The 17,152-nt window shown below is 56.3% G+C and overlaps 1 protein-coding gene across 3 annotated transcripts in view; it reads right to left on the bottom strand.

The window, feature by feature from the left end:
* FYCO1 (FYVE and coiled-coil domain autophagy adaptor 1) overlaps window positions 1-17,152 on the bottom strand; it is a 74,468-nt gene that overhangs the window by 33,268 nt on the left and 24,048 nt on the right. For all 3 annotated transcript variants that reach the window (XM_047832766.1, XM_047832774.1, XM_047832784.1), the window contains 7 exons: window positions 14,878-14,968; window positions 11,421-13,712; window positions 10,282-10,374; window positions 9,533-9,651; window positions 7,097-7,264; window positions 4,065-4,214; window positions 3,176-3,396 (listed from right to left, as the gene is read on the bottom strand). In XM_047832766.1, coding sequence (XP_047688722.1) covers window positions 3,176-3,396; window positions 4,065-4,214; window positions 7,097-7,264; window positions 9,533-9,651; window positions 10,282-10,374; window positions 11,421-13,712; window positions 14,878-14,968 — 3,134 coding nt within the window. The remainder of the gene's footprint in view (window positions 1-3,175; window positions 3,397-4,064; window positions 4,215-7,096; window positions 7,265-9,532; window positions 9,652-10,281; window positions 10,375-11,420; window positions 13,713-14,877; window positions 14,969-17,152) is intronic.

Below are 17,152 nucleotides of genomic sequence, written 5' to 3' on the forward strand. Positions count from 1 at the left end.
TCATCACTGGAACACCTGCCTGTGAGTCAGGGCAGGGGAGATTCCTGGACTGTTTAGCAAGAACAGTTCACGAGAGCTCCAAGTTTCCAGCCGGCTCCACCACAGGGCTAGTGGGACAGGCCGTGCTCTAGGAAGAGCAGGACGTGGGGCTTGAGACACAGGCTGAAGAAGGAGACCAGAGCCTGGTTTCCTTCCATAGACCCAGTCACACTTCTGAATCTGCCTTCTGAGGCTGATAGAGGGAAGGAAGGAGGATGAGAAAGGAAGGGACAATGAGCACCAGGTGCCCCAAACGAGGGAGATTCAACGGAGAGAAATCAAAGGAGACTTAAACAAGTGGAGAGCTATACATGTTCACTTATTGGAAGACTCAATTTTGTTAACATGTCGATTCTCTTCGACGTGATCTAGAAAGCACACCTCAGTCAAAATTTCAGCAGGATTTCTCGTAGAAGCTGACAAACTAAATTCTAAAATTTACACGGGTACAGGAAACCATCAAAATCCCACAGGACAAAACAGACAGCAACCTCTTTGACCTCGGCCTCAGCAACTTCTTACTAGACGGGTCTCCAGGGGCAAGGAAAACAAAAGCAAAAAATGAACTATTGAGACCTCACCAAGATAAAAAGCTTCTCTCCAGTGAGGGAAACAATCAACAAAACGAGGCAACCGATGGAATGAATGGGAGAAGATATCTGCAAGCGACATATCTCCTAAAGGGGGAGTCTCCAAAACCTATAAAGAACTTGTCAAACTCAACACCCAAAAAGCAAATAATCCAGTGAAGAAACGGCCAGAAGGCACGAAGAAACACTTTGCCAGAGAAGACATCCAGATAGCTTAACAGACACATGGAAACATGCTCAACGTCACTCACCATCAGGAAAATACAAATCAGAATCACAATGAGACAGATGCCACCTCACACCTGTCAGAATGGCTAAAATTAACTCAGGAAACGACAGCTGTTGGTGAGGATGCGGAGAAAGGGGAAGCCTCTTGCACTGTTGGTGGGAACGCAAGCTGGTGCAGCCGCTCTGCAGAACAGGATGGAGGTTCCTCAAGAAACTGAAAACAGAACTACCCTATGACTCGGCAATTACACTACTGGGCATTTATCCAAAGGTTATAGGAGTGCCGACTTGAAGGAGCACATCTACCCCAGTGTTTATAGCGGTGCCACCAACAATGGCCACATTACGGGAAGAGCCCAAGTGTCCATCGACTGATGAATGGATAGGGAAGATGCGTGTGTGTGTACGTGTGTGTATACACACATACGACGGTGTATTACTCGGCGATCGAAAAGAATGAAATCTTGCCATCTGCAACAACACGGAGGAACTCGAGTGCGTTATGCTAAGCAAAGTCAGTCAGTCAGTGAAAGACAAGTATCATACGATTTCACTCATCCGTGGAATTAAGAAACAAAACAGATGAACTTAGGAAAAATAAAAACACAGAGGGAGGCAGACCATAAGAGACTCTTATATACAGAGAAAGACTGAGGGTTGCTGGAGGGGAGGTGGGGGGGCGGGATGTGGTGGGCATTAAGGAGGGCACCTGTTGGGATGAGCACTATATGTAACTGATGAATCACTAAATTCTACTCCTGAAACCAATGCTAACCTATACGTCTAGTCAGCTAACTGGAGTTTAAGTTAAAAAGAAATAAAATAAAATTTACATGGATATGCAAAACACCTAGAATAGCCAACACTCTGATAAAGAACAAAACTAGAGGCGACCCGCTCTACCTGATTTGAAGACTCATTAGAACACCATGGTGATCTCCACAGTGCGGTATTGGTGAGAGAGAAGGCACATGGATACGTGGGATGGGTCAGAAAGTCCGGATACAGACCCACATACATAAGAGCAACTGATTTTAGAAAATGGGGCAAAGGCAGTTCTATGAGAACGGACTTGTTAACCAATGGCGGTGGGAACACTGGACAGCCATATGCAAAAAAATGAATCTCTACATGTGGCTTGTAGCATACACCAAAATCAATTCAGAATGGATCACAGACCTAAAACCGTGAAATTTCTAGGAAAAACAAACAAACCAGGAGATCTTTGTGTCCTTAGGGTAAGCAAAGATAGATATGATCCCAAAAGATAAGAAAAAAATTGATCCGTAAGGCAAAAAAAAATTGATGGATTGGACTTCATGAGAATTCCAACCTTCCGTGTTTGGAAAACGTTTCCGCTCTTTCAAAGAAGGTGAAAAGACGGGTTTCTAGTTGGGAAAAGGTATCTGTGAAACAGATCTATTAAATAAGTTCTACCCAGAATCTATCCAGGACTCCCAAAACTTGATAAAAAAGAATGAAAAACGCGTTTGAGGAAGATACTGTTTGAGGAAGGCTGTGTTCACAGTGCATCCTGCCAACTCGACGCGGTTCTTCGTACCCAATATACAGAACGGGGCCTGCCAACCTCCTTGATGGTCCAGTTAAACAAGAGGGGAACTCACGGGATCTCGGAAGGCTGGCTGACCTGCGCCCAGGCAGAGGCCAAGGAGGAGCCCAGAGGGACCAGCCGCGGGAGACGGTGCTGCCTGAGCCGGGCCCAGCCTCGCTCCTGCCCCTGCCGCGTCAGGCCTGCCTCGCTGCTAGTCTGTATCCCCAGGGCAGTGCCGAGAGGGCAGCCTGGCCCGCCCGGCGGGGCTGTGCTGGGAGCAGGGCCAGCGGGAACCGGATCCCACTTCCTCTCCCCGAGCGCAGCGAGAGGGCGCGGGAGAACGCGTCCTCCTCGGCCTGCCGTGGCGCGAGCCACAGGGAGAAGGTGAAGGATGTGGTCGTTTCCACGCAGCTCCGGGCCCGTGGCTGCTCCGCTGGGAGGGCGGGGTTCTTGGGGCTGAGGCTCCGGAGGCAGTATTTTCCACGGTGTGGGGGACGTCCCACTGGTAGCGCACCGAGTTAACGAAGTACACGGACCTCGCGTTAAATAACGTTGAATCGTATCAGGAGAAAGTTATTCACCTTTCAATTCTCTTTCTATCCTAACTACATAAAAACGGAAAGTCTCAAATTGGCGCAATACATTTTTGGCGCCCCTTTAACGCCCGGGTCCGGAAAACACTGAATCAAGCTGACCAGCCATGGGGGGGGCGGGGGGGGGGCACCTAAGCACCCGGGGGCGGGGAGGGCAGGGGCGGGAGCCTGACCTTGGCCTCCGGCGGCGGCCTGGGGCCCGGCGCGGCCTGGGGCCGGCGACAGCGCAGGGCTGGGCTCTCCCTGGCTGGTGCCCGAGCTGGCGCTGTCGGGGGAGCCGGGGCCGTCACTGAACTTGCGGAAGCAGGCCCTGCAGCAGCGCTCCTTCTTGCCGCCGTGCTTGGTCAGGACGTAGTTGTTGCAGCAGTAGTAACAGAAGATGCGGCCACAGATCCTGGGGTGAAACAAGCACGGGCCTCGCGGTCTGCCCGGCACCGGAACCGGGCTCCGGAGGCCGCGCGGCTCCTCGGGCGGGGCTCCGCCCCCACTCAGGAACGCGGCCTCGCGGTCAGTTTGGTGAGATGCCGGCTGAAGCCGTCCTGACAAGCCCACTGGGCGGCGATGTTTTATTTCCCCAGGTGCCGGGAGGCAGGGGACAGGGTACGTGGCTGAGCCCACCTTCTGGGACACACTGACGTGGGGGTTCAGAGGCTCTGAGGGGCCACAGACCCACCCGGGGCCGTGCTGATGACTTTATTTCTATCTGCCTTGGCCCCCACTGAGATTTATAGGAATAAATCTGCTTACCCTTCCTCGGGCCCTAGGAGGGTCTTTGCCATCTGTGTTCTCCCAGCAAAGACTCAGCCCCCACTCTCCCTGGGCTCCAGGAACGCCGCTTTCCCTCCGGTCCCCGCAGCCTGAGGGAGGCCGACGGCTGCTGCTCTCTGGCTGCTCCACAGCCGGGTGGGTCCCCTTGACTCTGCCCGCACCCCTGCACCCGACCTCCGCCCCCTTCAGGGATCCCTGCGCGGCCCGCCAGGACCCGTGCCCGGCTCCCCGAAGACCGGATGGCCACGTGCGCCTCCCAGACACACAGCGGCGCCTGCGCCCCGCCCCGCTGACCTGCAGTGGTGCCTCCGCACCATCCAGCTGAACTCCCGCTTGCAGTCGTGACAGTGGCTGGCCTCCGCGTCCCCGAGCCACCTCTCTTCAGCGCTGAGCTTCTGCTGGAACTCCAGGGCGTCTGACTTTTGCCAGAGAGCATCCTTGTCCCTGGGACAGAGCCACATCAGAATCAGAGAGGAATCCATGACAACAGCAGGGTGATCCCGGAATCACGTCCGAAGACCGACTGCAAATTTCCCAAGATGTGGAAGGAAGATTCACTCCACTTGGAAACACTGGTCTGTCCCCTGCATCGGTCCCAGACTCAGCTGAAGGCACGTGTGTGCGGGCAGAGGGGACTGTGATGCACCACATACAGGGTGCCGGTGGCCGCAAAGAGCTGCCAGCACCCGCACGGGTCACACACTGCTCAGGGATCTAAACGACGCTGTACACGGTCACCTGGAGTTTAAGGTGTAACAGGCTGTCATAATTATAGGACACACGGCGTGCTCCGAGCCCAAGGACCTCGAATGTACTGCCCACACGAATCATACATGTATTCAGAAACCCTTATGTGTTTATGGTCTCCTCAAGTAACAAGTAATCGCTGGAGAAGATGAAAGGCGTCCTCGCCGGAAAGCCTGATGGGATGTTACTTTCCCTTACTCCTCAGGGAGACGCTATGTGCTCCGGGAAGCAAGACCGGAAGCACAGGGAGGCTTTCCAGAAAGGTCTGGCAGGTGTCAGAACATGCCTGACACACAGGGCAGACGCGCACAGAGGTTTCCGTGTTGCTGCTATTACAGCTTCTGACCTGGGAAGGTTTCGTTCTTTCCTAGATGGAACCCCGGCCACCATCCCAAGGTCAAGGCAGCCCCGACAGCACCTCAGTCCCAAAGAGTAACACTAGAGCCACCGAGGTCCGGTGACAAACTGATGCCACCACCAAACATGGACTCCAAGGCCACAGACTCTCCCCTTAAATACAAAAGCCAGCGAATGCAACTGACAGGTTCTTCAGGTGCCTGATGTAGTCAGGAAGCAGGAAGACTCATGCCCTGGACCGGCATCACCCTCCCCGCGGGTCCACATCCCATCCCTTCTGTCCCCAGGAGGCCAGGGACCCACTCCCTGAAATGCGGGAACGCAGTCAGGACTCGGGCTTCTCCATCACACGCCTCAAGAACATGACTGAGCTCACAGGTCTTGAGTGCCCTGAGTCCCAAATCTGCAAATCGATGATACGTGGGCAGAGGTTTTACACTTCCAGATCAGGTGGAATTTAGTGTCACCATTTTGCAACCCCAAATGCATTGGCAGATTTAGGCAGTGCTTTTAGGCTGCGAACATCGCAAAGAATGAGCTAATCAGATCTTACGTGGGCTCCTGAAGGAAAGACCCAAACTATAAACCAATTCTATGAGGCGTTCTTGAGAACATTTTGAATCTGGGTCTGAGCCAGCCTCTAGTAGAGCAGTGGTTCTCCACTCTGGCTCACTGATCCCTGGGCCCCGCTCCCAGAAATTCCAGTTTGGTTGGACTGGGTAGGGTCTGGACGTGGGTATCACTTTAACAGCTCCCCTAGTGACTGTAATGTGCACGTAGGGTGGACAATCACGGCTCTGGTTTCGGCTAACAATTCACAAGAAATAACAAAGATTGGGAGAACATGTCACGTGGTGCCATGGAGACACAACTGGCAAAATCCAGGCTGTGGGAAACTCTAACGGACGAAAGACCTAGCTTCCTCAAAAGTAAATTGCGAAGAAAAAAAAAAGTTAGAGACACAGTGGCCAAATCACAGACTAAGTAAGCGAGATCTAACATCTCGCCATGCAACGTATGGATCCAGATCCTCATTAGAAAAAAAATAAGGAAAAAAAAATAGGAAAAACACGAAACTGACTAGATGCTTAATGATATTGGGAACCACGGTTAATTTTTAAGCACGGCGATGACACCGTGGTGGCACAAAATGGAGAGTCCTTGTCTTAAGAGAAGCACGTACTGAAACATTTGGAGATGAAATAATATATCTGGAATCTGCATCAAAATAATCTGGGGAGGTGAGGGACACGGCGGGTCTCTGGATGAAACAAGACTGGCCATGAGGTGAAGGACGCTGAAGCGGGGGGCAGGTACTTGGGGTGCACTGTGCTGGTCTGTTGTTGTACATCTGCAAATTTCCATATGAGAAAGTTAAGAGTTTAGGGGCGCCTGGGTGTCCCAGTTGGTTGAGCGTCTTCTGACTCTTGGTTTCGGCTCAGGTCATGATCTCGTGGTTCGTGGGATCAGGCCCCACGTCGGGCTCTGCGCTCATAGCGTGGAGCCTGCTTGAGACCCTCTCTCCCTCTCTCTGCCCCTCCCCAGCTCGTGCGGTCTCTCCCTTTCTGTCTCTCAACATAAGTAAATAAACTTAAAAAAAAACAGAAAAACATAAACAAGAAAAAAAACGGTTTTGAACCACTCTCGCCAACTTGAAAAGTCAGGCCGGTTTCACGTGAAAGTCCGGGCTTGCACCTTCTCTTCAGAGGGGAGGCGATGTGGCAAGCCGGGCCCGATGCCTGTGCGGCACCAAGCGGCAGGAGCAGAGCACTGTGTGTCCTCCGGGGCCCACACTTGCGATGCCACCTGCAGGTGTAGGAGTTTGGGAGGCCCGGCACTGGGGAAAGGTGGGACGGAGGAGAGGGGGAAAAGGGCTCGTGAAAGAGGGGCAAGGGGATGGACAGATTCCTCAGGATACGAGACGGCACTTGCCGTCACTCTCGTCACTCAAATCACACAGAGATTTGAAAAATGATTCCCCGGCAGGGTGACAACACAGACTCAGCCGAGCCCTGGTGGGAACGGTGAAATCTGCTCGTACGAGGCTGCCGAGGGCCCACGCGGCCCCTGTCCGTGTGGGAGGCCTTAACAACACAGCACAGACGGACACGGGCCCCCTTCCCGCGAACAGACCTTTCAAGAACAGCCACCGTTCTTTACAGAGAAACCCAGCTCGGGGCGGGGGAGGGAGGGGCAGACAGCTGCTCGCCCCACGCTCTCACCTGAGCAGCTCGATCAGCCTCTCCTCCAGGTACTGCTTGGTTCTATTCAGGTCATCCAGGTCCGCGAGCATCTTCTGGTCATTCTTCTCCCGGTTTGTCACCTCCTGGCAGAGTCTGTTGTAATACTCCTGGATTTTTGTCGTGGCCTTTTCGAGTTCCTTCTGGGTCCTGGTGGAGGGGTGGGGAGTTTACCGAGTGGCCCCTACTTCCGGCTTCCCCCAGGCCTCTGGGCTAACCCAGCCCTCTAACGAGGGCTCCCGCCATCCTCCAAGCCTTTCCCCCTCACGGTGGGGGCGCCCCTTGGTACCACCCGCTCGCAGGTTACGTACCCCCCTGACCTTCAAAACCCCCCCTCGCGTATCCAGACTCTTCACGCACACGAGCCCCCGCAGCCAATACAATGGACATTCGGGGAGGGCAGGTGACCTCAGGCTGCTGGGAACACCTCAGCTGAGTTAACTCCACCCAATTGGTTTTCAGGCCGCGCTGAGGTTATGAGAGAAGCCCCATGGGTATGGTTCATGGGCTGGGGCTGGGGGGGTTTGCAAGAGGAAAACAGAGTCGGGACAGAAAGAACACAGGAGTAGCTCCCTGGAGGTGACCACGCGGACGAGGACCCGTCTCCCAGGTGTCTTTGGGGCTCTGTGCACGGGGCGGGTGCTGGGCACACAGTGGGCACTCGACGGGCAATGCCAGGTGCTGACCCGACGGCCCGGAGGCCTCAGGAGCTCTGTCCCCTCGTCTCCGCGGTGCCAAATCACGGTCCTCCTGGCCCTGCCCGCCCCACCTGCGGCTCACCTGGCCCCGAGGGCAGTGGTTTCCCAGGGATGTGCTACAAACCCCCAGGCCCGGCAAGGCGTTCACAGAAGCTCCACGAGACAGAGGGCTCTTCGGAGACTAATTAATCTCTATCTAATCCAGTCTTCCCACGCCCAGTATAAAGCTGTCGGGAAGTGGTTTACTAGACACTGTCCACCAAAATGACCCCGTGGGTGTGCACATGTGTGCACATACACACGTGCGCACACACACACACACAGACACCCACCCACCCGATGAGTAAAGTAAAATCCAATCCTGGGCAGGCGGATTATGCGACATCGAGCAGCTAAAACTACTCTGAGATCTTACAAACAAGCATTGTTACAGCATTTTTTTTTTAAATGCCATCAACTTAGGAGGTCCTTGCTACTTTTATCGCCGCGTGAACACGACTGGGCAGCAGGAGCCCTACGGGGTCTGAACTCTGGAGGAGTCAGATGGGAAGAGATGTACATCCGGGTTACTGAACACCCAGCATGCTCTAGATCTCACGCTGGGCCTGGGCCCACCTCAGAAGCCGGGCGGTGGGAGGCGATGAGGGACGGGCAGAGAATGGAAAGCCTCGGGACAATGCGGGGTGCCAGTCTTCGCTGGGGGCAGCCAGGTAACTGGGACCCAGCATCCCCGGCAGGACTGCCTTGGCCTCATCACCAAATGATGCCCAACCCCAGCTCCCTCCCCACCGCCCCATCGCCTGAAAGTGAGGAGGCTCGCAGCAGCCTCGGGGCTGCACCAGTAGGGCCACCCTCCAAGGTTAGAACAGTCATGATGGAGGGTGGCAGCACCATGGACAGACACAGACGCAGCGGCAAGAGTCTGCAGGAAGACAAGCCGGCCTGGTGCCGGGCACACTCACTCACCCTCGGCAGGTGCCTGGAAGGCTTCCCCAACCCCCAACCCACAGACTCTCATTTCACAAAAGAAACGAGGAAGAGCTCGAGTCACAGCTCATAGTGGGGAAGCACGCACACACACACACGCGCGCACACACACACACACACACACACACACACACACGCCAGTACCCTAACACGAGACCAGACGCAGAGCTATCTGTCCGAGTACTTTGGTGGGCAGTTGTCAGGGAAACAGACTCGAGCCAAATGGTCTGGCCTGCGCTCCTGTCGCCATCACCTACGTGCTGTCGGACGCTGGGAAAGTGACTGAACTCCTCTGAGCCTCACTTTCCTCGTCTATAAAATGGGATAAGACATCACTCCGTCCTCAAAGGACTGTTGGGAGGATATGGGGGACAAAGAGATGCAAAGTGTTTAAGCGGTGCCTGCCCCGTTTGGGGCGTTATTTAAGTGTTTGCCGTCAGCGTTATGTTATCATATCCCAACTTTTACTTCGTGTCAGTTCTTCCAAAGCACCTGCCGGAGCTCAGAAAAAGGCACGAGGAGAAAGGCTCTGCCACCGCCTGTAGGCTGTGCGAGGCCAGCCGCCGGCCCTCCGGGGTACGCTTCTGGCAAAGCCCCTTCCGAGCCTGTGGCTTTTCTTGGAAAAGGTCTTCTTTCACCCGATGCGAGCGGCCGCGCTTCTATGTGACTGCACCAAAGCCCTCCTTCCCCGAAGTCCCCACCGCTGGCTGTGCGGGCGGACCGTGTAACTAACCTGTCCAAGCTCTCGCGCAGGACGGCCCCCTCCTCGTCCTTCTTCCGCAGGGCGGCCTGGCACTCTGCGAGACGCTTGCCGGTGCAGTTCAGCTTCTCTCCCAGCTCTGCCCGGGTGGCCTGGCACAGGACATCGGGGAGAAGACGCTTAGCAAGAGTGTCTTAACAAGAGCTCTCGCGGCAGGCCGGGAAGGGACCTGGCTCTCCGCCCCATCTGGTTGGGTCTCTTTTAACTGGAGGGGGTTTTACGTTCAAGAGGCCAAGAACCTTTGATCTGCGCTGGCGGGGCGTGACACACTCCTGTTTGTAATTCTAGCCCCCGAGTATTAATTGCAAGGCGTTGGGGTGCTTGGGGGGGGGCCGCAGGAATCCGAATCTCGGAGGGGTGGCTGGGGGCAGGGTTCCCCCTGGGTTCAGAACCACCGGCTCAAGAGACGCCTGCAGAGACGGCTGAGGAGCACAGTCTGTTTCCTTTCCATAGGGCTGGCTGGAAACCACAGCTGGCGGCCCCAGCCAGGGGTCCAGGAGGTAGAAGGCTGCGGTGCACACCCAGGATGCCTACAGGGCCGAACGGACGGGAGCTCCGGCTCGGGAACTGGGAGCCTTGCGGGCGGCCCTCCTAACGGGTCCAGTGGAAAGCATGCCGGGCCCTGCTCCCTGACAGGCGCACACACTGGGGTGGGAACGACCGGGCAGAGGTGGGCACCCCAGGCTCCCGGGCCGCTGGTCAGCACACTCCCCGGGGCCTACCTTCAGCCTCTCCGCAGCCTCCTCGGCGGCCTGCAGCTGCCGGCCTTGCTCCTCAAGCTGGGCCCTGAGGCTCCCGCAGTCTTCACTGGCAGCCTGGAGATGATGAGAGAGGGGTCGTCAAAGTGGGGTGCTGACATACGGAGACCCCCCTCAGCCCCATTCCCCCGAATGGGTAAAAAGCTACCCCTCTCTTCTGCACCAAACTCAGTAAGCTTTGGGCTTCACTGGTGACAACATCCTTTCAAGCTTACTAAGAAACTGAGTTTGGTCCTCAAACTTAGAGTTTAATTTCTGCAAGGAGAAAAGTGCCCCATGAGCCACACGGAGCAGCACAGGATGGGTGACACAGCGCGGGAGGCACATCTGTGTCTGGGAGTGAGCACAGACCTCGGTGTAAACGAGCAAGTTTGGAAGCCCAAACCCCACGGCCATCCTGCTCGTGTCCTGGGTCGTAGCCACTCTTAACCCTTTTTCTCTGTGCAGTCCCGAAGGCACATGGGAGCCCGCTGTCTATCCCAAGGGCTTTGTGACAAACTAACTGAGCCAGTTTCTTACCACGGCGCCTGTCATCAGGATGGCACGTGAAGGGCCAGAAAACCCAGGGACAGGGCTCGCAGGCGGGAAGTGCTGGTGCCTGCAGTAGGTTCTAGAGGCTAGGGCAAGGGTCTCAAACTCACAGGCCCAGAGGGGCTGGGCAAGTACCTAAACGAGTGTAAGGAAAACACCAAAGGGTGCGTGTGTCCTTGAAAGGGGGCAGCCACCACCCAGCTCCTGGTGACTGCTGCCAGGTGGCAAGGAGGGCACAGTCTCTGAGATCTTCTGAGATTTCAAAGGAAGCCCCCAGCCTGAATTTGTAAACACCTTGCTCTTTAAATTCCAGCTACTAATTTTAAAAAGCCACTCCGTATGAGCCAAACCCGTCTGCAACCACCTTGGGTTTAGACTTCTGGGCTAGGGCGTTGCTCGGGACACATGCCCTAAAGCATCCGTGAGGGGTGGGAAGGGTGCTGCGACCCAGCCATGTCTGCCGGCTGCCCGGTACATTCTTAGGCCGTCGCGTGCCACATGGCTGCAGACGCGTCCTATCCTCTCGTGGGCCCGTCGGGCCCCGCCGCAGGGGGGGTCGAGGCCGGGACTACCTTCAGTCTGCTCTGGTGGTCCATGATCTCGGTGCTCAGCTGGAACTTGAGAGCGCTGAGCTCCTCGTGTGCGGCCTCCTGGAGGCTCTGCGCCCGCTGCTCGGCCTGGGCCAGCTGGGCTTGCAGGCCGGGCAAGGAGCGGGCCGCCTCCTCGGCCACCTTCAGCCTCTCCTGCAAGGCGTCCTTCTCTCGCTGCAGCCCAGCCACTCGGTGCTCCAGGCCCTCCCGCTCCCTCGAGGCCGCCTCTCTGGCGTCACGGAGCTCCTGGACGGCGCGGGCCAGGGCCTCCTCCGCCTGCTGTTTCTCCACGAGCTGAGTGCAGCGGTGGCCGTGGGGCTCGGCTGTGTCTGCGCTGGCCCCGGGCAGCTGCTCCCGCGGCTCGGCCTGTCCCAGCGGGGCTTCCCGGGAGCCGTGTCCTGCCTGGGACTGCTCCTCCTCGGCCCTGTCCTCCCGCAGCGCCCCTTCGTGCCCCGAGCCCTGCGGCGGCTCCCGACCGCGGGCCTTCTTGAGGGCCTCGTTCTGTTCCTGCAGCTGCTGCACGAGGGCCCTGTGCTCCCTCAGAGCGGCCTCGGCCACGCTCAGCTGGCTCTGGGCCTTCTCCCGGTCACCCAGGGCTGCCTGGAGCTCGGCCTGAAGGTCTGGCACCCCCGCCTCCCCCTGCCGGGCCTCTGGCTCTGCCTGCCTCGGGGCCAGCTGGGCCCCCGGCTCCCGGGGGGCGGTGCCTTCGGGGGGGCCGAGCCCCTGCTGGCCTTTCTCTGCGCGGAGGGTCTCGATCAGCTGGGTCTGCCGCTGGCACTGGCTCTCAAGGGCCTTGAGCTCCCTTTCCTGGGCCTCTGCCCGCTGCCGGCACTGCCCCACCGCCTCCTGCAGCTGCTGGCACTCGGCCTCCTTGCTCCGCAGGGCGGCCTCCTTCTCCGCCGCGTGGGCCCTCATGGTCTCCTTGGCCTTCCTCACGGCCAGGAGGCTCGCCTCCATCTGGTCTCCCATGTGCCGGATGCTGGCCTGCTCAGACTCCAGGGAGGCCAGGGAGCTCCGGATGGCCGCCTCCCGCTGCTGCAGCGCCTGGTAGTCGGCCTGCAGGGCCTGCAGCTTGCCCTCGAGGAGCTGGTTGCGTTCCAGTGCTTTCTGCAGCTCCTTCTTCAGCTCCCCGTCGGCCTGCTGGAGCCTCTCCTCCCGTCCGCTCCCTGGCGTCTCGGGGCCACCTGTCTGGCCCTCCTGTGGGCTGTGCTGCCCCTCCTCCGGCCCCCTGGAGGCCTGCCGCGGGGTGGCGCCCGGGGGCCCCGGCTGCTCGGCCAGCCGCTCCAGCGCCCCCACCTTCTGGCTCAGGTGGTCTCTGTCCCGGGCGAGCTGCTGCCTCTGCTCCTCCAGGTCACCCACGTGCTGGCTCAGCTGCGCCAGCTGGGCCTCCAGGACCCGCAGCTGCCGCGCCAGCGCCCCGGCCTCCTGCTCCAGCAGCTCCTTCTCCTGTCGCCGCTGCCGCTCCTCCTGCCTCACCTCTGCCAGCTCCTCCTCCAGGGAGCTCAGGTGGGCGAGGGCCTCGTGTAGCTGTCGCCGCAGCCGGGTGGCCTCCTGCCCCTTCCCGGCCAGCTCCTCCAGCCGGTGCTCCAGGCCGGCCCGGGCCTCCTCCTTCAGCCGTAGCTCCTCGGCCAGCTGCCCCAGCTGGGCGCTCTGCTGCCTGCTGAGCTCCTGGACCTTGGCGTGCTCTCTCTCCAGGGCCCGAAGCTTCTCCCCCAGCTCCTGGGTCTCCGGCGCCGGGTCCCCGGGGAGGGGCTTCCGCCGCCCCGGCGTGTCCGGCACCGGAGCAGGCACCGAATCTGCCTCCTGCTCTGCCGACCGCGGGCTCTTCCTGTCCGGCGAGCCCCACGCGGCCTCGAGCTCCCGGGCCAGGGGCTGCAGCACGGACTCCAGCCGCCGCAGGGCCGAGTGGGAATCCTCCTCCTCCGCCGCCCCCCGCTCCAGGGCCCGCAGGCACTCCTGAAGCTCCTTCACGGCGCTCTGTGCGGCCTGGGTGACCTCCCACTGCTTCTGGAGCTCGGCCACCAGGCGAGTGAGGCGGGCGTTGTCCTCAGCCGCGGCGCGGCCCCTCTCCCTCTCCGTCTGCAGCTGCTCCCCCTGCAGGCTGACGGTCGCCCTCAGCTCCTGGTTCTCTGTGTCCAGCTGGTGCACCTGCTCCTGCAGCTGCTTCTCCCGCACCTCCAGCTGGTCCAGCTCCAGGCGCATCTCGTCGAAGCCCTCCAGCGCCTCGTTGTGTAAGGGGCTGCTCAGGTCAAAGCTGGAGGCCGTCTCCTGAGTCTGGGGAGGAGAAAGAGGACACAAGTGGCTTCGGCACGGAAGCTACGCGGCTCCCGGGAAAAGCGCTCGAGTTTAATGAGAACAAAAACCAAAATACAGCAATCACGGGGCGTAAGGCTGTTCTATCGAGCTAGCCAAAGGGCTGGAAGCACGAGCTGCAGGAGGTCAGGGCGCATCCTAAAGGCACAACCCACACACGTGAGCTCCGCCCGGGGCCTCGGAACCCGCGTGTCCCATCCAGCCTCCTGTAGCTTTGGGAGCGTAATGGACACTGGTGCTTAGATTCGTTAAGTTACATTCAAACTATTGTCCACCACTGCTCCAGACCTACAACTCCTTTTGTGATTCAACCACAAAACGAAGTTAAAGCTCCATTTATTCGCCAGTCTTAATGCTTTTCCTATTTTCACATCTTGTTTTTAACTGTACTGCTCTTTCCTATAGAACTACATGCAGCTATGATACATTCACTTTCTAACACAGTTAACAAAATTAACCCTGCCCACGAACACCGACTGAGCACTCACTGGTCTATGTCAAGCCCGGAAGCACTGTGCGTGCACTCCGTCACTCAGTCTGTGACATCACCTCGTGAGCTACGATGACTTTCATGCCCCCATTTTCTAGATGAGACAGCTGAGGTTTCAAGAGGGTGAGTGGTCTGCCCAGGGTCACACAACTCATGGGGGACAGTCAGCTGCTTTTAACCCAAGTGCCAAACTGCTTCGGGGCACCTTGGGTGGCTCAGTCGGTTAAGCGTCCGACTTCGGCTCAGGTTATCATGTCACGGTTCGTGGGTTCAAGCCCTACGTCGGGATCTGTGCTGACAGCTCGGAGCCTGGAGCCTGGAGCCTGCTTCGGATTCTGTCTCCCTCTCTCTCTGCCCTCCCCAGCTCATGCTCTTTCAAAAATAAATAAATATTAAAAAAAAAAAAAAAAGAAGATACCTTAAAAGCTTCTAACAAAATCTAACCTCTAAAAGGCCTAAATTCTCTTGGGTTATAAAAACCTGGACTGTAGGAAGCAGAGGGTATAACTGAGGGTTTACGTTGCTCTGGCTGGAACAAAAGGTGTCTGAGAACAGCCCCCCTCCCCCATTGTAAGCAGCAAGGACATACGCTGGCTGACACGGTAGGGAGGAAGTCCCCAGCCTTTCTGGCATTACCTGCAGGTAGTTGCTCACCAAGCTGCTCATGCTGGAGCTTCGGCTGGGGGGTCTCCACAGGTAGGCAGAGGAGCCAGCGGCCAGCGTCCTCCTGTGGGGCCACAGAGCAGACAGACCTGGGTCAGAGCAGGAAATACACACGCGCATACGTGCACCCGGGGGCCTTGGTTATCCCAAGGCACCCAGTGGTGGGAGGGGGCAGTGCCCTCCCAGATAGAGCGTAACAAGGCAAAACCCATCAGCTTCTGCCAAAGGGCAGATTTACGTGGGGCTACAGCGGATGCACTCCACTGCTGAGTTTCAATGTAAGGCCTCTCCACCCGCGGCCCAGAAAGAACGAAATGAACATATTACTTCCCAATTTTTGCTTTAAATTTTCCTTACATCTTTGTTCCTGTCATAGTCTGCTCGCGAGGGAAAAGTGGCAATCAATCTGAGAAATAAAGGTGACATGGTGCTTGGAGGCAGCCTTGCAGTGGTCATAAAAGTACAACTAGCCTAAGTCTGTATCCCTAGGGAAGCAGATAAACTGGTTTAGTTGCGGGGCGCCCAGGTGGTGCAGTCGGTTAAGCGTCCAACTCTCGATCTCGGCTCAGGTCATGATCTCACGGCTGGTGGGTTTAATCCCCGCGTCGGGCTCTGTGCTGACAGTGCAGAGCCTGCTTGGGATTCTCCCCCTCCTCTCTCTCTGCCCCTTCCCCGCTCGTGCACGCGCTCTCCCTCTCAGAATAAACTTAAAAAAAAAATAAATAAACAGACTGGTTTAGTTGCACAAGAGAATACTCTATACCATGGCTCAAGAGATCTCTTTTTTAGTGAAGGACCAGCTAGAACGCATTTCACACTTGCAAGCCTTATGGTCTCCGTCACAACAACTCGACTCTGCCACTGTTGCAGGAGAGCAGCCGTGGACAACACAGAAATGAGTGCGGGAAGCCGTGTGGGCTGTGGCCTGTCGACCCCACTCTACAGCTACAGAACTCCATGTGTCTAAAACCATGCGAAATGAAAAAAAAAGCAGGTTGCAAAAGGATGGCTGTCTCACGGTTCAGTGTGTGCCAAATTTAAAAATAAATACAAAACAAAACCATACATATATACGATACCTATGGATACACCCACAGTGAAACACAAGAACACTTGGGAATGACCTGCATCAACTACAGGGCTGTGATTACTTCTAGGCAGCAATTGAAGAGAAAAGCATGACGGTGGCTGGGCCTTTATTTGGAGCCGGAAGATTTTATTTCCTACAAAGATGGTATCAGACATGACAACAACCAAAAAAAAAAAAAAATAAAATACCCCCCCAAAAACAAAAACAACCCCAAACCCCCCAAATCCCAGCTTCATGGGGCTCCCACTGGGCAAATACGGAATAATTTAAGTTTCAAAATGAAAGATTACAGTGACAGACTATAACCCACTGAATAAAATAACCCACGAGTCAACACTGCTATCAATCAATCGATACATGAATGAGGAAGAAGGAAAAGATCTTTCTTACAATAGGGTTGCTAGCTACTAACGTGGAAGGAGGAATGAGTCAGAAAAATCACTTTGGCAATCGTGACGGACTCAGGCAAGAATTACCAACGGATGCTGAAACTAACAGGTGGCAGATTTAGACACAAAAAATGGGGTAACAACCTCATTGTAAAATATCTTCCCCTAAGAAACACACCGATTACTTGGGGCGCCTGGGTGGCTCAGTCTGGTTAAGCGTCCGACTTCGGCCCAGGTCACGATCTCACAGTTCGAGATTCTGAGCCCCCTGTCAGGCTCTGTCCTGACAGCTCAGAGCCTGGAGCCTGCTTGGGATTCCGTGTCTCCCTCTCTCTCTCCGCCCCTTCCCCCGCTCACGCTCTGTCTCTCTCAAAAATAAATAAACATTAAAAAGAAAATAAAAAGAAACACACTGATTACAAAGGGAGATACAGTAACTTTAGGGAGATCTTGGAAACACCAGATGACTTAATAGTCACGGTTGACCACCCTGGTAATGAAACAAATCAACATCGTGTGTCTCCAGACGATATGCTGAGGAGGACACAACATCTGGGGTACTCCCTCTGGAAATACTTACCCCGAACCTCACAATGAGGAATAGCCTAGGCAAACACAAACGAAGGAACATTTTACAAAATAATTGGCTTGCGCTTTTCCAAAATGTCTACACTATCAAAGACAAAGACAGGGAAACTGTTCCAAGTTCAAAGAGATCAGAGAGACCTGGCATTAATTGCAGCATGTGTTTCTGGGCTGGCTTTTGGTT

This window comes from Prionailurus viverrinus, chromosome A2 (assembly GCF_022837055.1).
Source record: "Prionailurus viverrinus isolate Anna chromosome A2, UM_Priviv_1.0, whole genome shotgun sequence".
Classification (NCBI taxonomy): Eukaryota; Metazoa; Chordata; class Mammalia; order Carnivora; family Felidae; genus Prionailurus; species Prionailurus viverrinus.